We start from the raw sequence: 26,163 nt of genomic DNA, 5'->3' as shown, positions 1-26,163 counted from the left end.
GACTCAGATTAAGAGATGGTATTTATGCTCACCCTATACTGAAAATACAGAATATGATTTTTTAAAAATTAAAATTATTGACTGAAACTAAATAGTCCATATTACTGAGTTTTGTTAAGATTTAATTATAAGCCAAATAAAATGTAGTAAACACTTATATACAAGACAATTTCAAGTGCTATAAAATATTAGTATTAACCTATGCAGTCTCAATGGGGGGCGATATCACCCCCAAAGGGGTAAAAATTAGTTTTTATGCTTAAGTATAAAGCACAGGTACTGCACATATGCACACATACAGCATACCTGATATTAAAATTACAGGGATAGAGGTAATTAGGGGAAAAAAGGTGTAAAAAGACTTTATAGGGGACAATAATAAATTGGGAAAAACAACTTATTCTATGAAATGTGAAAACTGACCCTGATAAAGCCGACGGGGAGACGTAAGGGAACGTGTGAGGCTGTGCTCTCCGCTCAGCCTCCACCACCTCTGCTCAGTGACGCACTCACAGAGCTCGGGCAGAGGCGGACTCCCGGTGCCGGCCCACCTGCTGTGCTGTGACGCCTTGGGCAGGGAGAGCAGAATGGTGCAGGTCCACAGCCGTGTTCTTCCTACTACCCAGTTGAAAACTGTGTCCCCAATACCATTTGTTTGTTTTTTTAAGGCCAATTAATAGCTACAAGTTGAAAGGTTTTGAAGCTGGATGGGGGTTCATTATACTATTCTACTATTTTTTCCATATGCTTTACATTTTCCATAAATACTTTTTAAAAGACCAAAATATATAGTGGTACAAATAAACTCTTAAGCAAAATAAAATATTTGGTACAAAGAAACCATGTTTTACAAATATTGTTCGTTCTAAGCATTTAGTAGACCCAGAACTTTGTTTTGTCTTTTATTATAAACTAAATTTAAGATATAATCCTAGTCTTTTGACTTCATTTCCCAGAGTTGTTAAAAGGCATAAATGACATATTGTGAAAACACACGGAAAAGAGTAAGAGCTGAAGTAAAATGATAAACTTTCAGACATCTCAAGATTCCAGTAACTGAAAAATAAAGCTGGCTGACTCCAAGAGCCCAGCCCCAAAAGATGCAAAATACAGTGGGCTTAACAAAGCTGTCGTCTAAGAAGTCCGTCAGATGTATACGGGAAATCATATGTACGGTAACTAAGTCACAGCCTGAAAGCGTTTTTTGGGAGGCGATTTCCTACCTTTTTGTGGTCTAGAATGTTCCCTCGTCTAGTAACTTAAACTAACAGTTCAAAATTAAAAGAATTCATCAAACAGGAGTCGTGTTCGTAGGAAAGGTAAACCATGAGGTAATGGATTGGGATGACTTTGTTATTTTTTATACCAAAATGCCTAAAATGGTCAGGACTTGACAGACTGGAGGTAACAAACGCATACTTGACACTTTTATCACCAATGAAAAATAAAGCATTTTTATAGACTTAAAATTGTCGTTAGTGCATTTAGTTTTTGGTGAAGGAATCAAACTTCAAAATGCCTCTACAGTAATACAATGTTCATAGAAACAGAAATCGGCCAGGTACTAAGGTCACTGTAGTGAGCTACCATCATTTAGATGTGAGAAAAGTAATTTCTTGGTCCAACTCAGTGAAACCTTAAAAAAGATTGTCTTTAGAGAACATTATTTGAGGACAATTCTTTTTCAGACACATTCTGACATTCAAGTTCATTTTAAAACAGAATTATAGATTAGCCTTTTAATTATATCTCCTAAAAAGCTGTCAGATTTCCATTCCTTCGGGAAACATTTTCACCAGTGTGTTGTTCAATTCCACAGGCTAAGGTTTCTTCGCTATTAAGAATCTCATACATATTAGAGAGATTACCATTCGCTGCTTTATCATCTTTTCGAAAAGACACAGGCAGACTTGCTAAGCTAAAGCTGACATCTTTAAAGGCATGCAACAAGAATATTCCCACAATGATTGTAGAGAAGCCACTCAGAGTACCAATGACATCATCGACAGGCATATCTTGCCACTCCTTAAAGAGAATAGCTGAACATGTTAAAACCGATGTGGTAAAGAATACGTAATATATTGGAGTCACAATTGAGGTGTTGAATATATCCAGGGCCCTGTTTAAGTAATTAATCTGTGTGCTCACACAGACTGTCAGGCTCAGCAGAAGAATCCAGGCCAAGGGACCCTGCAGCACAGGCTTTCCCGCAAACAGCTCTTTGATGGCAATGCCCAGGCCTTTCACACAGGAGACAGAAAATGCTCCTATTACAGAGCAGATTGTTATGTACACAAGGATGTTTGTCTGTCCGTGGCGAGGTCCCACCACAAAGATTAGTATCAAGGACACAATGACCACAAGTGTTGCGAAGACCACAAAACCTGGAGGAGGCAAAGAAAAGTTGTATTTAGTTAGTCAATGTTTAAGTACTAAGGAAAACTGAAAATCCAAAGCGCGATAAGATACTCGATAGGAAGGAGAAAAGGCTTGGCTCTAAAATCAAAATCAGCTTTCCTGGGATCTGCCCTAGAAAGCAGCACACCCACAAACTGGAAGATTAAAGGATGCTTTCATATTCACAAACTGGGATACCACTAATATTTTTAAGTTGCATCTTATGCCTCAAAATAAAATTGAATTAGGCTAATTCGTGTCCCAGAGCATCCTGGATCACCACCTCCTACCCACTTCAGTGTTCTAACATCCAAGGCAATCAGAAAAGGGACAGGGACGGGTGGAGGAGAAACCATACTCATTAATTTACGGATATTTAACATAAAACCCGCTGCCATCGAGTCAATTCCAACCCATACCTAGGAGTTATAAATTAAGTTTGCCCTAAAAGGAGTAGATTTTAAAAATATTTAGGGACAACCACTGCGAGAGCAAATCAATCGGAGAACCTGAAAAATAGTGTAGGTGTTCTGACTGAATACAGTGAACTGGCATAGCATAACAATAGCTAACAACTCTATAGCACAGGCACTTTGCTCAGCAGTCACTTAATCCTCACGACTATAGATTCCTCCATCTACGTTTAAGATAAGAAAAGGCAGCACAGAGAAGTCACATACAGGCATTTACTCCGTTCCCTCCACAAACTCCACGTTATGCATTGAATTGTGTGTCCCCCCAAAGATGCGTGTTGTAAATCCTAACCCTGGTACCTGTGGATGTAATCCCACTTGGGAATAAGGTTTTCTTTATGTTAATGATGCCATCAGGATAGGAATGTCTTAAACATAACCATTTTGAGACATAAGAAGAGCAGATTAGGCACAGAAGCAAGCACAAGTGGGGAAGAGATGGATGCCCTGTGGAGATCTCCCAGGAACTCCAGACAGGCTGAGACGAGGGTTTCCCCCAGAGCAGACAGAAACTCCTAGAGCCAGCACCCTAAATCTGGACTTCTAGCCTCCTAACTGTAAGAAAACAGATGTTTGTTAAAGCCACCCACTTAACGGTTTTTCTGTTACAGCAGCACTAAGTAACTAAGATAATAATGGGATTTTTATAAAGAGGCAAATAATACAAAAACAGGGAAGGAGATACAGCAACAGTATTTTGGAGCCAGAAGCAGAGGATAACTAAAAACCAGTTTAAAAAAACCAAAAGTTGCCTTGCAGTAGATTCCAACTCAGGGTAACCCCCCACGTGTTTCAGGGTTTTCAACGGCTGTGACATTTTGGGAGCTGATCAGCATGACTATCTTCCAGCACCTCTGGGAGCATCTGAAAGGCCAAACTTCTGCTTAGTAATGCAGGGCTTAACTGTTTGCCCCACCCAGGGACTCTAGTACGGCACATCAGAAGGAGCGGAATCCCACATCAGCAGCGATCAAAGCTTAGGAAGCAACTGGATTCACGGAACAGAACCCTCGTGAGGTACAAAGTGTCTCTGGAAGTGGAGGTGAAGGTGAAGGTGAGACTAAAAACAGGAGCCAGCTGGAAGTCCGTGCCCTGCCCAGCCTGCACGTCTCGGGGACCAACCCGCGCCCTGCCCGGCCTGCACGTCTCGGGACCAACCCGCGCCCTGCCCGGCCTGCACGTCTCGGGGACCAACCCGCGCCCTGCCCGGCCTGCACGTCTCGGGGACCAACCCGCGCCCTGCCCGGCCTGCACGTCTCGGGGACCAACCCGCGCCCTGCCCGGCCTGCACGTCTCGGGACCAACCCGCGCCCTGCCCGGCCTGCACGTCTCGGGACCAACCCGCGCCCTGCCCGGCCTGCACGTCTCGGGACCAACCCGCGCCCTGCCCGGCCTGCACGTCTCGGGGACCAACCCGCGCCCTGCCCGGCCTGCACGTCTCGGGGACCAACCCGTGCCCTGCCCGGCCTGCAGGTCTCGGGACCAACCCGTGCACTGAGAGGCTCCGCACTGAACAGGGCTAGGGTGAAGTGTACTTCCATGAAGCTAAGACCCCCGTCCCCACTCAATTTCCAGAACTTTACAGCCAGGCAGAAGGTTGGAAGCTTCTCTGCTACATCTGACCCGCCCCCGTTTTAAAGGTAAGAAGGCAGCCACGGATCAGGACAGTTGAGCAAAGAACGCCTCTAGCAAGGAGGAGCGGACAAAACTGAAGAGAGCAACAGCCTTGGTTCCCTCCATGTAGATAGAGGAAAACATAAAAAAAAAAAAAAGCCTCCCCCCATTAATCCTCAGAGAAACAATGATGAAGTACCAGACTAACCTTATACCCAAAGCAACCATAGGCAACGGGTAAACTACAAAAACAAAACAACTGCAAACAGACAAAAAGAAGCATTCATATGAGGACTTCTAAGGGCAATCAAAGCAACCAGACCTCCAGGGGACAAGACCCAGAGTAAAGGGAAACACTGCTTCTGCTTTTCCTCTGGGGCAACTGCCAATTCTAGAGCAGGAAGTAAGGGCGAGCATAGAGGTCAGCAGAAAGTCGTACGCAGCCTGGGACTTGGGGAGGTTTCAGTGCACTGGGTAAAAAATTAGAACTTAGTGGGCCAAGATCCCAGAAAGGAGGGAACTGCAGATGAATAAGTCCAAAATTCTGGGTCCCAATTTCCCTGAAGGCATTTGTAGGCACTTATGCTGCACGTGGCAAGGTTAGTGGAACCAAGTGAAAAGGGTGGTCGGGAGGCTAAAGGGTTAAGCCGGGAGTTCAGATATGGTGTGGTATCGAAGAGACAGACGTCAGAGTTCACAGTTCAGTGAGGTAAGAGTGGTCGGTAAACATCCCAGGCTATTCAGTTGAGGGCCGGAAGGGCTATGACCAAGAAGAAGGCAAAATGGAACAAAGCCAGCCCCAAAGAAGGCTTGAAATGCAGCTTCGCCTCGTTAAAGGTGATCTGCCCCCACAGAAATTACCTTTTCTTCGAAGGAAGAAAAGACCACATTTACACTTTTTAACATATTGTGTTCTGCATTCAATCAAAAATGCCAAAAGATAAAAATGACTAAAAAGGAAAAAACAGACTCAGAAATAATCCTGATATTGACATTACACAGATAAAGACTTTAAAACAACCGAAAAAAAAAAAAAAAAAAAAAAGCAAGCTCTTAGAAATTAAAAACAGTAGAAATAACAACTCGATAAAAGGGCTGGAAGCTAAAACTGAGGAAATGACCCAGAAGACAAAGCAAAAAGGCAAAATGGAAAAAATAAGGAAAAATATAAGAAAATGGTCCAGTTCAGGAAGTCCCATCAACAGATGAATAAGAACTTCACAAAGAGAAAATGGAAACAATATCAGAGAAGTAATTAAATTCCCCCGAGTTGAAAAATGAATTTCGAAATTAAAAGGACCCATCAAGTACCTAGAAAAAGGGATGAAGGATGACCCACACCTGGGCCCATCAGTGTGTAATTTCAGATCCTAGGACAAAGAGAACACCCTAATAACTTCCAAAGACAAAAGACCGGTCACACATGAAAGACAAGAGAGCCAGTTAGTCACATTAGATTTCTCAAAGAACACTGCAAGTGAGAAGACAATGAGTAGATTAAAGACAATCTGAAACATGCAAGGTCTTAAAAAAATCTTACAGCTTCTGTGCCCCTATCTCATATAAGTGTGGCTTCACCAAAATGAAGGCACAAACATGAGATTTCAGGAAAAAAAAGTGAAAGGATTCTCCCAGGATACTGATAAAGGAAAATTTTAGATGACAATGTTCTCCCACCCTAGAAACATCACTGTAGACTGAAGCCCAACAGAAGGGATAAAATAATCAAGCACCAAATCAAAGAAACCGACAGAGAACGAGGAGAGCTACAGAGTGGAGGTACCCCGCCAGCTAACGTGGCAGGGATTCACCATCTTGGACCACAGCCATGAACGACTCCAGACAGGGAGTACGGGGAAAGGCAACTTCATGGAGCTCCCAACAGGAGACAGAGCACGTGCTCTGCACATCACATCCTCTCCCTCCCCTCCTGCCTATCTGCATGATGCACAGAGCGCCGTACCCCAAGCAGCACCAGCATTGTCCCCCCAGCCTTGCCCCGCCAACCCCAGCTCATGCTGCAAACAACCCATCCCCACCCCCCCACCCACTGGACCTACCCTGCTATACCACAGTTGAGTGACCAGACCTGCCTGCCTGGCTGAGGTGGTGAAAAGTATCATGCCCACACACAAGCAAACAACAAGTCCAGGCTGCCCACCCAGAAGTAACCAAATAAAACAAAAAAGTAGGACGAAACAAACAAACCTACAATAAATAAATGAAGAAATTTCCGAATGTCCCAAAGACGGCAGATGTATCAAAACATATTTAAAAAAAAAAAAAAACAGAACAGGATGGCTCCAGTGCACAACCAAAATAAAACATGAGATGACCTTCTGGTAAAAGAAAAGGAACTGGAACTACGTGATATGGAATACAGCCCTAAATATTCAGAGCTCTCCAGTAGATTAGGGAAGAAATGAAGGAAAACACGGACAAAACTAAAAAGTAGACAAAATCATGGGAAATACAGAAAAAAATCAAGGAAAACACAAAGAAATGGAAGAATTCAGGAAAATAATACAGGAACAAAATGTCAAACAACTAGAAATCATACAAAAACATCAATTAGAAACCCAACAGATAAAACACGATTTCAGAAATGGACAACACAATAGAAGGTTTTAGGTGCAAGCCTGAAACAATGGAAGGCAGGATCAGTGAAATTGAAGACAAATCCTTGGATACCACTTTGTTGGAGGAAAAAATCAAACAAAAATATGAAGATAAACCTCAGACCTATGTGAAATACACTCAAGAGCAAAAATGTGTGTGATCAGAGTTCCAGAACGGGGGAGAAAATGGAAAACACAGAGAGGATCATTGAAGATTTGCTTACAGAAAACTTCCCTAATATGAAAGATGAAAAGCTGACCATCTAAGAAGCTCAACAAACCCAATACAGGATGGACCCGAAAAGAAAATCACGAAGGTGTATCACAATCGCACTCACCAAAACCAACAACAAAGAATCCTGACAGCAGCCTGAGCAAAATGAAGGCACATCCAAAGGGAAACACCAAGACTAAGCTGACTACTAGGCAGAAACCACTCAAGCAAGAAAACACTGGGATAACACATATAAAACCCTGAAAGAAAAAAACTGCCAACCAAGAATAATAAACCCTGCAAAACTCTCGCTCAAATACAATGGCAAAATTAGGACATTTTCAGAAAAACAGAATCAAGGGAATATGTAAAAACCAAACCAAATTTACAAGACCATTATTAAAGAATCCTTCAGTTGGAGAACAAACGACACCAGAAAAAAACCTTAATCTAGGACACAGAACAGCTTCAGCTAGATACCAACCCAGGTAATGACTCTTAAGGATAAAACAAAACTAAAAGATTTACAACAGAGAACCAGAGATGTCAATCTGTAAATGACAATAATGTCAGAACAGTAACAGAGGGAACAAGCAGTGTAGGTACAGAACTTTCAAATGGAGAGGATGTCAACGTGATATCAAGTAATAAAAGACAGATTCAAATTCAGAAGACGGGGTAAATTTCAAGGTAACCGCAAAGAAAGTTAACAAACCTACTCATCAAAATAAAGAAGAAAAATAAAACGTCTAATTAACACAAAATCTACGAAAATTAAAGAAACAGAAAATCCACAAACAAAATGAATTCAACACAGGAGAGTAAGAGGAACAAAGAAACCATCAGCACCACAAAAAAAAAAAAAGCTACAAAATGACAGCAATAAGCTCACACCTATCAATAATCACACTGAACTTAATTAGCTTCAATGCACCCATAAAGAGACAGTAACAGATGGATAAAAACACAGGACCCATCAATGCACCGTCTACAAGAGATACACCTCAGAAACAAAGACATAAATATATTAAAAATCAAAAGATGAAAAAAATATATCAAGCAAACAGCAACCAAAAAAGGGCAGGAGTGGCAATACTAATCTCAGATAAAATAGACTTTAAGACAATATTCAATATAAAAGGAAGGACATTATATAATGATTAAAGGGACAATCCACCAAGAGGACATAACCACAATAAATACCTATGTGCCCAATGACACGGCTCCGAAATATACTAAAAAATTCTGAAAGAGAAACTAACAGGTCCACACTATTAGAAAGAGACTTCAACACATAACTTTTTTTTTTCAATAAAGGACAGAACATCTAGAAAAATTCTCAACAAAGACACAGAAGATCTAAAGGACAAAATCAACCAATATGACTTCACAGACATATACAGAACTCCACCCGACACCTGCCAAGTACACATTCTTTTCCAACCCACATGGGAACATTCAGCAGAAGACACCACGTCTTAGGCACAAAGCAACCCTCAACAAAATCAAAAACACTGAGATAATACAAAGCATCTTCTCTGATCACAATGCATAAAAGTAGAAATAAGAGGAAGAGCAAGAAAAAAATACGTGTGGAAACTGAAGAACACCTTGATTAAAAACCACTGGGTAACAGAAGAAATCAAAGATGGGATAAAAAAATTCCTAGACTCAAACACATTGTACCAAAACCTTTGGGACACAGCAAAGGCACTGTTCAGAGGTCAATTTATAGCAATAGATGCACACATCAAAAAAAGAAGAAAGGGTGCAGGAAAAAAGACCTGGCAATCTACTCCTGTAAAGATTACAGCCCAGGAAAACCTGTAGGGCAGCTCCACGCTGTACCACAGGGTCACTATGAGTTGGAATCCACTTGATGGGACACAACAACAACAATGCATTGACAACGTGTCATTTATACGCATAGAACAGAAAAAACTAAAAAGAGACAAAATCAAAACATTAGCTATACAACTTGAACAGAGAACAACAAAAGAAGCCCACAGTCACCAGAAGAAAGGAAATAATAAAGATCAGAGCAAAAATAAATGAAATAGAAAATAGAAAAACAACAGAAAGAATCAAGAAAACCTAAAAAGTTGGTTCTTTGAAAGGATCAACAAAATCGATAAACCTTTGGCCAAACTGACAAAAGGAAAACAGGAGAAGATGCAAATAACCCAAATAAGAAATGAAATGGGGGACATTACAACAGACCCAACAGAAATAAAAAATATCATAACAAAGTACGATGAAAAGCTGTACTCCAACAAATTTGAAAACCTACAGGAAATAGACAAATTTCTAGAAACACATGACCTACCCAAACTAACACAAAATGATGTTGAAAATCTGAACAGACCCATAACAAGAGAAGAGGTAAAAAAAATTCCTAACAAAAAAAAAAGCCCTAGCCCAGATGGCTTTACTGGAGAATTCTACCAAACACTCAGAGAAGAGCTTACGCCAGTACTGCTCAAACTATTACAGAATACAGAAAAGTAAGGGATACTTCTGAATTCATTCTATGAAGCCAGCATAACCCTGATACCAAAACCATGAAGAGAAAGCAAAAAAAAGAAAATTACAGGCCAATATCTCTCATGAATATAGATGCAAAAATTCTAGCCAATAGAATTCAGCAGCATATATTAGAAAATAATATACCACGACCACGTGGGATTCATACAAGGTACGCAAGGATGGTTCAACGTAATCCACCACATAAATAAAACAAATGAATCACATCATCATCGCAATCCATGCAAAAAAGGCATCTGATAAAGTCCAACACCCGGTCCTAATAAAAACTCGCAATAAGATAGGAATAGAGGGCAAATTCCTCAACATAATAAAGGTCATCTACACAAAATGAGGAAACCCTGGTGGCGTAGTGGTCAAGAGCTCTGGCTGTTAATGAAAAGGTCGGAAGTTCGAATCCACCAGGCACTCCTTGGAAACCCTATGCGGCAGTCCTACTCTGTCCTTTAGGGTCACTGAGTTGCAATCGACTTGACAGCAATTGGTTTTTAAACAAAACCAACAGCCAACATCACTCTTAATGAAGAGAGGCTGAAACATTCCCCCTGAGAACAGGAACAAGACATGGTCCTATTTAACATTGTGCTGGAAGTCCTATGAGAGCAATAAGCCAAGAAAAAGAAATAAAAGGCATCCAAATTGGTAAGAAAGAAGTAAAACTGTCCCTATTTGAAGATAATATGATACTATATATAGAGAACCCCAAAGACTCCATGAAAAAACTACTGGAACTAACAGAAAAATTCAGAAGAGTAGCAGGATAAAAGATAAACATACTAAATTCAGTTGGATTTCCATACACACCAATATACAGAACTATGAAAAGGAAATCAAGAAAGCAATACCATTTATAACCCCTAAAAAAATAAAATACTTAGGAATAAATCTAACCAGGAATGTAAAAGACCTCTACAAAGAAAACTACAAAACACTACTGCAAGAAACCAAAAGAACTAAGAACACCAAAGACACAAGGTAATTATGAGCCCAGGAGACAGAAAGGGCCCCATAAACCAGAGACTACATCAGCCTGAGCCCAGAACAAGATGGTGCCCGACTACAACAGATGACTGCCCTGACAGGGAACACCACAGAGAACCCCTGAGGGAGCAGGAGAACGGTGGGATGCAGACCTCAAATTCTCCTAAAAAGACCAGACTTAATGGTCTGACTGAGACTAGAAGGACCCCAGAGGTCATGGTCCCCAGACCTTCTGTTAGCTCAAGACAGGAATCATTCCCAAAGCCAACTCTTCAGACAGGGATTGGACTGGACTATGAGATAGAAAATGATACCGGTAAGGACTGAGCTTCTTGGATCAAGTAGACACATGAGACTATGTGGGCAGCTCCCGTCTGGAGGGGAGATAAGAGGGCAGAGGGGTCAGCAGCTGGCTGAAGGGACACAAAAATACAGAGTGGAGAGAAGGAGTGTGTTGTCTCATTAGGGGGAGAGCACCAAGGAGTAAATAGGAAGGTGTGTGTAAGTTTCTGTATGAGACTGACTTGATTTGTAAACTTTCACTTAAAGCACAATAAAAACTAAGAAAAAAGGAACCAAGAGACCTACATAAATGAAAAAACATACCATGCTTATGGACAGGTAGACTCAACACTGTAAAAATGACAATTCTACCCAAAGCAATCTGCAAATACAATGCAATCGCAATCCAAATACCGGCAGCATTCTTCAATGAAAGGGAAAAACCAATCATTAACTTTATACGGAAGGAAGCGGCCCCAGGCAAGTGAAGCATCACAGAAGAGGAAAGCAGAAAGGCCTCGCACCACCTGACCCGGGGACCTCCTACACAGCAACGGTAGTCGGAACAGCCTGGTGGTGACACAGCGACGGACATACCGACCAGTGGGTCAGAACCAGGAACCCAGATGTACACCCATCCACTTGCAGTCACCTGATCTTCAACAAGGTCCATTCAGCGGGGAGAAAACAATCTTTTAAACAAATGGTGCTGGCAAAACTGGATGTTCATCTTTAAGAAAATGAAAGAGGACCCATACCTCACACCATGTAGAAAAACTAATTAAAAATGGATCAAAGACCTAAATAAAGATCACAGAAGAAAAAATAAGGTCAATGCTTGAGGCCCTAATACATGGCATAAATAGGATGCAAACCATAACTAATGATGCACCAATACCAGAAGATAAGCTAGATAAATGGGATCTCCCAAAAATTAGATGCTTATGATCATCAAAAGACTTCACCAAAGAGTAAAAAGAGAACCTACAGACTGGGAAAATTAGTTTGGCTATAACATATCCAACAGGGGTCTAACCTCTAAAATCTATAGGAAAATCCAACACTTCTACAACAAAAAGACAAATGATCTAATTAAAAAATAGGCAAAGAATATGAACAGACACTCCACCAAAGACATTCAGGTGGCTAACAAACACATGCAGAAATGCTCACGATCACTGGCCATTAGAGAAACGCAAATCAAACCTACAATGAGAAAACCATCTCACCCTCGACATTACTGGCACAAATCAAAAAAGCAGAAAATAACAAATGTTGGAGAGGCTGCAGGGAGGCTGGAACTCTTATGCACTGCTGGTGGGTATGTAAAATGTTACAACCATTTGGAAAACAATATGGCACTTCCTTAAAAAGCTAGAAATAGAAATACTATATGATCCAGCAATCAGAATCCTAGGAATATGTCCTAGAGAATTCAGAGCCATCACACAGATAAGACATATGCATACACACGTTCATTGCAGCATTACTCACATAGCAAAAAGATGGAAACAACCTAAGTCCCCATCAACGGATGAATGAACAAACAAACTATGGTACATACACACGATGGAATACTATGCAACAATTAAAGAACAATGATGAATCTGTGGGACGTCTCACAACATGGATGAATCTGGAGGACATCATGCTGAGTGAAATAAGCACAAAAGGACAATACTGTGTAAGACCACTATCATAAAAACTCACACTGGGGAAACCAGTACAACTTGACAAACGCAAGGTCACAGATGCTTCACAGACACATCCAAACTCTCACAGGGATCAAGCTCCTGGGCTAAGGGCTGGGTACCATGGTTTCAGGGGGCATCTAGCTCAAATGGCATGATGTCGTTTATAAAGAAAATGTTCTACATTGTACTTTGGTGAATAGCATCTGGGGTCTCAAAAGCTTGTGAGTGGCCATCTAAGATACGTTTACTGGTCCCACCCTGTCTGGAGCTAGGGAGAATGAAGAAAACAAAAGACACAAGGGAAAGATTTGTCCAAAGGACTAATGGAACACGACTACCACGGCCTCCACCAGACTGGGTCCAGCACAACTAGATGGTGCCTGGCTACCACCACTGACTACTCTGACAGTGTTCATAATAGAGGGTCCCGGAGAGAGCTGGAGAAAAATGTAGAACAAAACTCTCGCTCACAAAAAAAGACGGACTTACTGGTCTGATGGAGACTGGGGAATCCCCGAGAATATGGCCCCCGGACATCCTTCTAACTCAGTACTAAACTCACTCCTCAGGTTCACTCTTCAGCCAAAGATTAGACAGGCCCATAGAACAAACAGTAATACATGTAGCTCAACCACGTATACGAGTGTATATGGGCACACCAGCCCAGGGGCAAGGACAAGAAGACAGGAGAGGATGGGACAACTGGACGAATGAAAATGGGGACCCCAAGGTCGAGAAGGGGAGAGAGTTGACTCATCATGGGGTTGGCAACCAATGTCACAAAACAACATGTGTATTAATTGTTTAATGGGAAACTAATTTGCTCTGTAAACCTTTCCTAAAGCACAATAAAAAATAATACAAAAAAAGAGCTGAATGAGACATCTGGGGAAGAGTTTCAGAATGGAAAACTAAAAAAAGAAGATAATTATTAGTTCAGGGAAAACATAAATCATACAAGAAAGGAAAAGTAATCATAATGTATGACTTTTATGATGTATCATAATACAGCTGAGAATTAAAGTCATGTAGTGATGATAATGTAAACAAATAATTTAAACAACACAACTAAAAATTCATCTTTTATAGTGTAAAGCCAATGCCTAAAGCGATGGAAGCAATAGCGATATAAACATGTTAAAGCTAGAAAACAAAAGAAACGAGGGGCCAGAGGCTGGCAGGGGAAGAGAACAACTGCTAGTTTTTATAATAAGCTTTGCAGAACTATTTGCCTCTTTATGTACATGTAACATTTTGATAAAAGTAAAAATTAAATTAAAAAGTAAAATACAGTAAGACAAACGAAGCCTTTATATTTTCTTACCTGGATCACCTAGCTTGTGAGACATTTCATCTAAGGTCTCTATCTCCTCTTCTTTTGGAGCATGAATGACCATAACTGTGGATCCTAAAATACTTAGCAGACATCCAATTTTCCCATGAAGATTAAGTCTTTCATTTAGAAAGTATGAAGAGAGAATAGCACTAAAATGGTAAAAGAAAAAAAAAAAAGTCAAAAACATAATCAGCAAGTTTTCTCATTTTAAAACATCAGCATAACTTGGAGTTTAAAGAACTGAACTCAAACTAGAACACTCTGAGTACAAAGATTTTGGTTTTCAGTCCCGGTAAAGAGAATGCACACACAATCATGAAAGAAAAGTTTCCAGGCAATCACTTGCTTCATCATATACAAAACCATCATGATTTACCACCTTAAAACTTTAAGAAACTTAAACAAAAAAAGGAGCTACAGTTTGTACAAATTTACATCCTAATTAGGAATCTGTATCCAAACCAACACTTAAAAGTAAGTTCAACTTTAATTTATCCCTATTGGTTGATGCATTCTTATTTGTTCGTAAGTCTAGTTTGCCTATTATTTATCATATTTTTGTACTTTATAGCTAGTTTTTTTTTCACATCTAAAAAGAACATGTGGTATAAGCCTATAAACATGATATAAAATACAGAAAATTAAGTGTAAAGAAATACACCATAACCCTTTATATGTAGTTTTAAAAAAAGATAAAAATACCTATCAACCAATTTTGGGAACAGAAACCAAAATCCCCACTTCAATTTGTTTATTTGGGCTAAATATTAAAATAACAAAGATAGGACAAGTCTTAGCTGCTTGCAAAAAGTACTCAAGGCCAGTCCTTCACACAACCTGACCCCCAGTCAATCACGGTCTGTAGTAAAAAAAGAAGTCTATTCTTCACCAAACACCAACTGACAAAGTGTTTTATGTGTCAAACAGTAAATGTCTTGACAAGTGCAACTCAGAACTTTAAAAAATTGCAATCAAACTAGAACTAGTATTAGTTCTGAACATAAGGCAAAGCGTAAAAGCATTTTCTCCCACATTTTGGCAGGCTTGCCTACGTGCAGAGGATACCATCTAAAGAGCATACAGTGCTCTTACACACAATGTAAAAAGAACAAAAAAAAAACCCAAACTCTGCCATCGAGCTGATTCAGGCTCACAGCAACCCTCCAGGACCGAGCAGAACTGCCCCGTACGGTTCCCAAGGCCGTCATCTATAAGGAAACAGGCTGCCACATGTTTCTCCCAGAGCAGCTGGTGGGTTCGAACTGCCAACCTTTCAGGTAGCAGCTGAGTGCTTAACCACTGTGCCACCAGGGCTCCTCAGCACTGAGTAGCTGGTCTATTGAATTAACTGCCATCGAGTCAATTATGACTCAGGGTAACCCCCCAGGTTACAGAGCGGTGCTGCCAAATCGGGTTTCCTAGGCTGTGATTCTCAGGGAAGTGGGCTGCCAGGCCTTTCTTCTGCAGTGCCACTGGGTGGACCTGAAACACCCACCTTTCGGTCACCAGGCAAGCAAACTGCTTTCGCCACCCAGGGACCTCAGTTATCTAGATTAATGTTAAATAACCACTGTCCAAAAGCTCTCCTCGTTCACTGTAAGCCACCTCACCAATACCAGGTAAAGTCATAGGTTTGAGGCGTCATCCTCTGATTCACGGTTTAAGCCTGTTTTGAAATAACCTGCAATGTTTTTTGAAGTATCTAGTGAGAAAAAGGTAACCAATTCTGGGCGTGACCTCAGACTTTGGAAAGGCAGGGACCACTCCTCATCGTGAACTGAACTCAAAGACGCAGTAGTCTGAGAATGCGCTCTAAGAATGAAGGGCTGCTGACAAGATCCCAAACTCCACCACTCGCCCATCAGGTTGAGGGCCATCTCACAGGTCAGGCCCCCGGGAACTCAAGGTTGTGCACATGTAAGTCATGCTGAACACGTACAATGAGACGGTGACACGCATCTGACAGACTAAAATACTGACTGCTGCTGCGATACATGAAACGTAAGTGTCCTTACCTTACTAGGACGCTGAGAGCTCCCAACGGGGTCACTAATGTGGCTGGTGCAAACGCGTACGCAGCGAAGTTGGCCACCTCGCCAGCTCCCACTGGGAGATGATAACAAAGAAAAACTCTCAAACAGGAATCACACGCTCAAATTGCAACTGCCTGAATTTTACGCAGTATCTACACATCATTTCAACTGTATCTAATTCTGTATTTTCTCCCACTTAATTCAAAAGGGTAAAGGTTGCCCTGTAAATTATTAGAAAAGCATTAAAATCAATTAGAACAATACAAATGTATCATTTTAATTGAAGCAATCCAATTTATGCTTACATTTAGGTTTTCTAATAAAAAATTTAAGTAGATATTTATATCCTTTGACAACAAACACAAATCAATGAGAAACCAAATGTGGGACTTCTCCCAAGTCTTTTTCACTGGGTCCTCTTTTTCTTAAGACCCAACTCATACACAAATCACATCCTAAGGCACCTACTATGTGCCAGGTCCTGTTCAAGGTTCAGGAAACACGGCAGGAGCAAAACAAAGCAACCACTCTCATAACACATTTTTGTGAGGGAAAACCCAAAAACCCATGGCTGTTGAGTCGTTCTGAAACTCACAGAGACCCTACAGGACAGAGCAGACCCCATCGCGTTTCCAAGGCTGTAAATCTTTACAGAAGCAGAATGCCTCATCTTTCTCCCTCAAAGCAGCTGGTGGGTTCCAACTGCCCACCTTTCAGTTAGCAGCTGAATGCTTAATGACTGCGCCACCAGGATTTCTTTTGTGAGGGAAGACAGATTAAAATCTGTATGTGACATGGTTAAGTGTGCTATGAAGAAAAAACGTAGAGTGAAAGCAACAGAGTGAGGGTAAGGGGAGAAGGTATGCTACTCTATATCCTGTGGTTAGGCAAGGGCTCTCCGATGAAGTCACTTTTGAACAGTCTGAAATGAAATGAGGGAGTTTATCATGCAACTATCTGGGGGAAAAACATTCCAAGCAAGGGGAACAGCAGGTACAAAAAACCTTGACCCGAGAAAAGGTCTGCCATGTTTAAAGGGCGACGAAGGTGGAGAGGGACAAGTGAGTCAGAGCGGTAGCCAGGGTCACATCATACAAGACCCTGGGAGTCACAGTAAGGGTTTTTTCTGAGCTGAAAAGTCACTGGAGAATTTTATGCAAGGGTGGACATGACCTGATAAAAGGGTCGGTCTTTTCCAAAGTGCTTATTCACTTTACTAGTGGTTATTTCACTTCTACTAGCAGCATCTGAGGGCGCCCTTTGCTTCACACTCACCAATACCTGATATTGTCAGAGTTAAAAACTGGCTAATCTGTCAGGGTTGTGCTATTATCTTATTGTGCTTCCATTTCACATTTCCCCCTTTCATTTCGTCAGCCACATGAACTTTCTTTTTTGTGTAGTATCTGTTCAAGTTTTCCCAGCTATTAGGTTATTTGTTTTCTTACTGATTTAATTCTTTATGTATTTTGGACATAAAGTTTTTACAGGATAAACACATCAGTTTTACCTTTTCATTCTCTTAATACAGTCAGCCCTCCATATCCACAAGTTCCACGGCCACAGATTCAACCAACCACAGATTACAAATCTTTGAAAAAAAAGAAGGATGTTCCAAAAAAGTAAAACTTGAATTTGCTGCACGCTGAGCACTACCCCAAATCCACAGGGATGAAGTGGTGTGTCAGCACACTCTGCTGTAGCCTCCCACCATTTCAGGATCCTCAGTCTCCAGCACTCATTCATGGCTGGAGAGCTTTTGCCTCATCTCGTCATTATTCACTAACGAGACAGTATAACAAGCATTTTACGCAGCATTTGCATCGTAGTAGGGATTGTAGGTGATGTACAGATGACCTGAAGTATGTGGGAGGATGTGCACAGTACCCTTATACACCTTATATACACGTAGATTTTGGTATCCACAGGGAGTCCTGGGACCAACCAGCAGATACCAAAGGACAACTATACACTCTACGGAAAAGAAGTTCTTAATTTTAATGCTGTCAAACAATTTTCCTTTATGATGACTGTGTCATACTACTTGTTTAAGAAATCTTTTCCTAAATTCTTTTTTTCTCTCCCTAAATTCTTGCATTCTTTCACATTTAGGCCTACGAAGCACCTGGAGTTGATTTTTTTATGTCTGGAGTGAGGTAAAAACCCAATTTTTTTTTCCTGCATATGGATACCCAATTGTTACAGCAATATTTACTGAATATTGCTTTTTTCTTACTTCTCTTCAATACTACCTTTTCATAAATATACTGTGAGTGGGTCTGTCTCAGGGCTACCTGTTCTATTCCACTGGTTTGTGTATGTATCTTAGCACAATACCATACTGACCTAACTACCGTTATTTTATAATAGGTCTTGATATCTGTAGAACAAGTCCTTTCACCTCTTGGTCTTAAGAGCTATCTTTGCTCTTACTGGAGTGTTTATTTCCACATAAATTTTAAAATCAATTTGTCATGTACCACCAAACAACCTACAGTCTTCATAGAGATAGTATTTTATCTCTAAATCAGTATGGAGAAAGACAGTTTCAGAATACTGAACTTTCCAATCAATGAACATGGTATAACCCTCTATTTAGGTTTTCTTCTCGGTAATGTTTTAGTTTTCCCTGTAGTCTTTCCCATATTTTGATAGATTATTCCTCTTAAGTATTTCCTATTTTTAAATACTACATGCTGATAGTGCCACTTAAACATTTCCTTGCTGCCGATATACAGAAATACTAAGTTTTGTATACTGATTTTATATCCAGCAATCTTGCTAAGTTTTAATTTCATAATGTATTTGTATATTCTTTTGGAATTTTTATGCCCACAACCATATAACTGGCAAACAACAATAGTTTTATATATTCCTTCCCAATCTTTCTAGCTTTTTCCTTTTTCTTGTCTTACTGCATTGGCTAGAAATTCCAGTAAAGGCTGGCATAACCTGACTAAGAATAAAAAAGGAAAATTACAGCCCCAGTTTTGCTTAAGAGCTCATTTGTCTTGTTCCCAGTCTAAAAAAGAAAGCTTTCAATGTTTTCCCATTAAGCAAGGTATTTACTGTGTTTGTTTCAGGCTTTTTTGTTTTAAAAATTCTGTATATATTAAGGAAATGCATTTAAAAGTACTAATTTGCAATGGTTTCTCTTTTTAGTCATGAATAGTTGCTGAATATTACTGAAAATGATCATATATACTTTTTCTCTTAATTTGTTAACATGATAAATTACAGTGATTGGTTTTCTAAAGTTAGGCTTACTGTACATTCCTAGAATAAATCTAACTTGCTCATGTTGTATTATCTTAAATTTTTTCAAGGATTTTTACATACATGTTCTTAAGCAAAACTGGGGCTGTAATTTTCCTTTTTTATTCTTAGGTTATGCCAGCCTTTTAAAATGAGTGCAGGAGTACACACCTTCCTGCTAGTAGAGCATTTCTCATGGCTGAAATGACTTCTTCTGTAACGACTGCAGGCCCTACCAACGAAACCATCTGGGGCCAGGGTTTTACATACTCGAAGGTTTTTAAAATACAGATTCAACTGTTTTAAGTTAGGAGTATATTGGTTTTCTATTTATATCCATTTTGATGTTTTCTTTTTCAACAGAAATAGAAATCTATTTTATGCAAGTTTTCCTATTTACTGGAACCGCTCATAACACTCTCTTCCAAAAAACCTTCTACCATAGAGTCGATTCCAACTCACAGCAACCCTATAACATCCTATTAGTATCTGCAAAACACCGACTAGCTATTTCACCTTCTCTTTTTCTGATTAGTTGGCCAGAGGTTTATCAGCTTCGTTTGTCTGATCATAGACTAAAATGTTGACTTCAATAATTTTCCACTCAGTTTTAGCTCTTCCCTTTATTCACTTCCTTCTACACTTTTGGGCTTTTTTTTTTTTTTTTTTTTGGCCATTCTTTTCCTAAAATTTTTTAATTAGATGCCTCATCTTTCTTATTTTCAATTATATGTATTTAAAACTATATATTTTACTCTAAGTAGTTATATTCCACAAGTTATGGTAAGTTGCATTTGGCACCAACATATTATTTTCTAATGTAAATACATTTTTTAAATATTTTCCATTTCTATTCTGACTTCTTTAAACCATGGGTTACATAAATGTGTATTTCTTAATTTCTGCACATATGGGATTTTCATGTTATCTTTTTGTTACTGATCTCTAACATAATTATAGTGATCTATGAAAATACCTCATTAAATCCTATGAAAAGCACTACACTGGCTTTATGAGGGAGACACGGAGGTGCAACAGTTAAGCGCTCAGCTGCAAATTTAAGGGCAGCAGTTTGAACTCACCAGCCACTCTGTAGGAGAAAAACATGGCGGTTTACATGTTTTGGAAAGATTACAGCCTTGGAAACGCTATGGGGGCAGCTCTACTCCGTCCTACCTGGCTGCTATGAGTCAGAATCAACTCTGCAGACAGGGGTGTGGCTTTTGGTTTGGGCTCTATGATCCACCAAATGTTCAATTTTTATAAGCATCCAATATGCACTGACTCTGAAGTTGCTGAGTCCAGTGACATATGTTAAATCTGCTGTTTAAATTTTCTGTAACCTTAACAATTATTCTCCGCTTGCTGTATCAACTAGTGAAAGCAGTATATTAAAATCTGATGATTTGGGATTTATTTATTTCTCCTTGTTTTGTCAATTTATGCTTTGTGTATTTCAAGGTCATACTATTAAATATGTCTTAGAAAAAGTGCAGCCAGAAGTACAGCCAGAATACTTAGAAGCAAGAATGGGAGACTTTGTCTCACATACTTTGGACATGTTATCAGGACGGACAGTCCCTCGAGAAGGACATCATGCTTGGTAAGGTAGAGGGTCAGTGAAAAAGAGGAAGACCCTCAACAAGACAGACTGACACAGTGGCTGCAACAATGGGCTCAAGCACGACAACGACTGTAAGGACGGTGCAGAACCAGGCACTGTTTCGTTCTGTTGTATATAGGGTCACTATGAGTTGGAACCGACTCGATGGCACCTAGTGACAACATTATTAAATGACGTTAGAACTGTTTAGTCTACCAATGAGTTGAGTCTTTTATATTTATGAAATAACCCTCTATCTCTAGCATTGATTTTTGCTTCCAAGTACATTTTGTCTAATGTCAGTAACAGCAATATCAACTTTCTTGTTAGGTTTTTCTATCCCTCTCTTTCAACTGTTCTATATCCTTATGCTGTACCGTATTTTTGCACAAATAACGCATGCTTTCTACACTTGTTTGCCAACCGCACCCTCCCCTTTAAGGTATTTTCATAAGCGCACTATGCTAATTTTGTTTACAGCAACATGTAAAAAAAATCGGCACAGCAGCGCTTAGGAAAATACAGGGGGAGGGCACAGTTGGCAAGTAAACATAGAAGGCATGTGTTATTTACCTAAAAATATAATATATATGTCTCTTGTAAAAAGTACATAGTTGGTTTTTGCTTGAATTCCAGTCTGGTAACCTTTACCTTTTACCTGGAGCATTTCATGTAAGACAGTTATCGATATATCTGGCTTTAAATATACCATCCCTTTAAAAAGATGCTGCTTTTATTTTTGAACTCGTAAATGTTAATAATGAAATAGTTCAAATATTCTAAAAATGTATATATAAATAACAGCCACCCAGATCTAACAAATGTAACTAATCATTTTCACACATGTGCTTTTAATCTCTTTAAGATAAATGTCTTTTTGTAAGATATTTTAACAAATTACAAACATCCTGATATCTCACTTACATCATGGGAATATGCCCATCTAAAAACACAAGGGTATTTCCTACTTAGCTATAAACCCTTATCACACCTAACAAAATAACAATAACCCCAATACAATTTAATAAACAATTCAAATTTCCCCTGTAGTTCCTAAAATACCTCCTAGAGGTAGTTTGTTCCTTCCAGGGTTCAATCAAGGAATTTAGATGCAATGTTTCTTTTCCTCTAGGATAGTCCCCCATTCCTATTTATCCATGACATAAAGTAAATAACTTTCACAAAGTCCAGATTTCTCATTATTTCCATTTTCTTATGTGCTATCTGTCCCGCCTGTTCTATAAACCTTTCTTGCTTAAAAAAAAATAATAATTTCATTCTTTGCTCAATTAATTAGGAAGCTATACACTCATTCTATTCTTTTACTACATACCAAAGATATTACAACAGGTATCCTTGACCTGTCAAATCTAACATTAACGTTCAACTTTATTCACCTTCACATATTCATCAACTGTTTCTTTCCTTTCTGTACCTCTAAACTTCCTTCTAGAGAAATTCTTTCAATCTGCTTTAACATAGTTATCACTTTGTCTAAACTATCTTCATTTAGTCCTTATTCCTGACGGGTATTTTCAGTGAGTAGAGAATTCTACTGCCAACTGTGTTCTTCACACTTCAAAGATACAGTTCCCTGGTCTTCAATTTCCAATGTTGAAAATCAGCTACCGATTCATCACCCTTTTGCAGGCCCTCTGGCTTTTTCTAACTGCTTTTAAAATAGTATGTCTGGTTTTCAGCAGTTTTATTATAATGTATCCACGTCCAAGTTTTCTTTTCAGAGCTTCTGCTTGGGTCTTGCTGGGCTTCTTTAATCTGTGGTTTAGTAAGATTTTTTCGGTTCTGTAAAATTCTCAGCCATCTCCTCTTCAAACATTGCTTCTGCTCCTTTATTTTTGTCTTTCCCTGTTCTGGAACTCAAATTATTCGCTGAGGTCTAAGTTTCATAACCTTCTTACTCAGGGAAGGTTATGCTTACCCAATAAGCAAGGTACACAGGGCTTGCTTGTCTTTATTTATTATCCTGTAGTATACAACTTCACTTGTTTTTCACATCTTTGAAACTGTGAAATTTCAAATGTGAAATTGTGCACTACAGATCAGTAAGTAAATACAAGTAACCCCATGAGTACCTTGATTACTGGTTAATCTGACCCTGCCTGTTCTTACCCATATCTTCCATCCTTTTGTGTCTGCTTGCTTCATTCTAGATAATTTCTTCCAAATTATCTTCCAGTTCACTAAATCTCTCTTCAGCTTTGTTACATCCAGTCACTTCATTTTTACTGTTGAATTTTTCAATTATATAAATCCTTTTTGATACTTTCCCAAATAACTCTAGTTTAATGTTGGAACTACAGTTCCTTACAGTAAGCTCAGTTGTTTTATGGCCTCTACTGGAGAGTCTGTGGGTCAATTTCTTCTGCTAATTTTTCTTAATCTCATGTGCCTCTTTTTTTTCCCCGGACATTTTATTTGAAAAATTACTTGTGGAAACAATTTAAGACCCCGATGATAAGAGAAAATTTTTGCTTTATTCTGCCAGGTACCAGAGAGCACTAGCAATTCAGGACCAAGGTTTGAGGTTATCTGGTCCACCCAAATGATGAGAAATTGTGTGGTCTCTACCTCATTCCCAAGGTATAGTCTTTCAAGAGTCACAGTCCAGAGCTGGGGGTGTTTCACCAGGATTCCTATCCTTGGCAGCAGCAGTCTCTGACTCTTAGTCCAATTCAAAGGTTCACTCTATCCCTCAGCTGCCTCCTCCGGAGTCTGCAAATACTCTAGAGTAAAAGTGCCTCCAGTTTATCCTTCTGAGTTCTAATCCTTTCCTTGATCTTGTGGAGGTAATTCTTCGTTACTATATTAGTCCTCTGATGCTCTCAAGAAAATGCTTTTTATATTTTTGTCCAGCTTTTTAACTTGTTTTCAATAGGAATGTTAATTAATTACCTACTCCACCACTACCAGAACCATCAACATTGCTTTTGGAGACTTGAAAATTTTATACAGTTTTGCCACCAAGACCGCTTTTCTCAAGGTCACCAAGAACTTATTGCTAACCTCGGTGGTCATTTTTCAACCCTCAAAGTTCTTACTCTACGTCAGCACCATCTGACACAAATGAGCACTCAAACACTGCGCCCTCAAACACTTTCTTCACTTAGCTTCCATAATACCAAATAACTACCCTCTGGCTACTATTTCTTCTAACTTCTCCTCCTCATCTTCCCGAACTCTCAGGTCCCTGATCTTGAACTTCTTTTTCTATTTAGATGCATTTCCTAGATGATCCTGTGGCTTTAAATACTAATGATGACTCTCAAACTTTCATCTCCAGCCTGGGCCTTTTCATGGATTTCAAGACCTGTATATCTGACTGTCAACTTGCCACATCTACTTAAATACGTTACAGGCATTTCAAACCTTAACATATCTAGACCAAGCTCCTGGTATCACTTCACCCCAGGAACCAGGTCCTCTGGCACTCTTACCCTGTGGTTAATAGCAACTCAGTTTTCCAGGTAGCATGACTAAAAACCTCCATGTCATCCCTGACTGCTCTCTTTCATACCCTACATTTGGTCAGTCAGCAAATCTTGTCAGTTCTATCTTCAAAATATATCCAGAATTCTACCACTTTCACCATTCTCATTGCAAATAAGTACCCTGGTCCATGCTATCGTCACATCTTACCTGATTATTACAACAATAGATTCCTAATTTGTTACCCTGTTTTTTGCCCTTGGGCAGTAGTCTCAACACAGCAGCTAGGGAGACCCTATTAAAACTTACATCAGATTGTGTCACCTCTTTGCTCAAGAGCCTCCCATCTCACTAACATTAAAGTCAAAGTCCTTCCAAAGACCTACTAAGCCTCACATAATCTGGCCCCCCATTACCTCTCTGAACTTATCCCCTGCCTCCCCTCTCATTCACTCCCTTACTGCCACACTTGCCTCAAATGTTTCATGAGGTTTTTAGTAATCTAATGTTGCATAAGAAAGCACTCCAAAAATCTGGCGACTTAAACAATGACCATTTATTATCTTTCATGGCTTCTGCTGACTCAGTTCAGGAAGGGCTCAATGAGTAGTTCTCACTCAGTCTTCCCAAAGTGGCTCACTCACATGACTGGCAAGTGAGTACTAGCTGTAGCCTGGGCAGCTCTCCACAGATCTGCTTGAGCATCCTCACAGCACAGCAACTGGCTTTGCCCAGAGTGACCTAAGAGATCAAGGCAGAAGCTGTGGCACCTCTTATGAGCAACAGAGATCATATATAATTATTTCCACTGTATTCTTTGACTGCAGCCCCTGGATGGTGCCAAGTCCCTGGGGTGGTGCAAATGATTAACCATTTGGCTGCTAACCAAAAGGTTGGAGGTTCAAGTCCACTCAGAGGCATCTCGGAAGAAAGACTCGGAGATCTACTCCTGGAAAATCAGCCATTAAAAACCCTGAGGAACACAGATCTACAATGACACACGTGAGGTTGCCATGAGTCGGAATGGATTTGACAGCATCTGGCTATTCTTTGATCACACCAGGCCAACACTGATTCGGCATAAGAGAAGATAACACAAAAGTGTGACTATCAAGAGGTAAGAATCACTGAGGCCATCTTGCAGGCCACCTACCACACTATAGGCCAGGCATGGTCCCACCTCACAGCCTTCACATTTACTGTTTCCTCTTATCTAAAATGTTCTTCCTCCAATATCCATATGACTAGCTCCCTCACTTCCTTTAGATCTTTTATTCAAATGTTACATTTTCAGAGGTCTTCTCTGGTCCCCTATCTAAAATTTTATAGCTATCTATCCTCCATTTCACATCCCCCTTCCCTACTTAATCCCTCTCCTTAGCATTTATCACTAACACGTACACATTTTAACTTGTCTTGTTTACTGTTTGCCTCCCACTTAGAATGTAAGCTTCATGTTGGTAAGGAGGTAAGGATTTTTCAGTTTTGTTGTTTTTCCCACTAGTCTCGCTCTAGCACCTAAAAGAGTTCTCAGCATATATGAGGTTATCAATAAATATCTGTTGAACGAAAAGTAAAAACTATTGTCTCTATTTCTTCGATTGCTCTTAAGCTTAGAAAGTTCCCCCTACACCAAGTTTTAGTAACTATTTTTAAGTTTAACATAGAATAT

At 39.8% G+C, this 26,163-nt stretch overlaps 1 protein-coding gene across 4 annotated transcripts in view; it reads right to left on the bottom strand.

The window, feature by feature from the left end:
* Positions 1–796: 796 nt before the first annotated feature.
* Positions 797–26,163, bottom strand: part of NIPA2 (NIPA magnesium transporter 2) — a 37,224-nt gene continuing 11,857 nt past the window's right edge. For all 4 annotated transcript variants that reach the window (XM_049852611.1, XM_049852610.1, XM_049852612.1 and 1 more), the window contains 3 exons: positions 16,169–16,259; positions 14,142–14,302; positions 797–2,384 (listed from right to left, as the gene is read on the bottom strand). In XM_049852611.1, coding sequence (XP_049708568.1) covers positions 1,753–2,384; positions 14,142–14,302; positions 16,169–16,259 — 884 coding nt within the window. In that variant the 3' untranslated portion in view covers positions 797–1,752. The remainder of the gene's footprint in view (positions 2,385–14,141; positions 14,303–16,168; positions 16,260–26,163) is intronic.

Source organism: Elephas maximus, chromosome 13 (genome assembly GCF_024166365.1).
Source record: "Elephas maximus indicus isolate mEleMax1 chromosome 13, mEleMax1 primary haplotype, whole genome shotgun sequence".
NCBI classification, from domain to species: Eukaryota; Metazoa; Chordata; class Mammalia; order Proboscidea; family Elephantidae; genus Elephas; species Elephas maximus.
The sequence above is the reverse complement of the archived record's forward strand: the minus strand, read 5'-3'. Positions and strand labels throughout refer to the sequence as shown.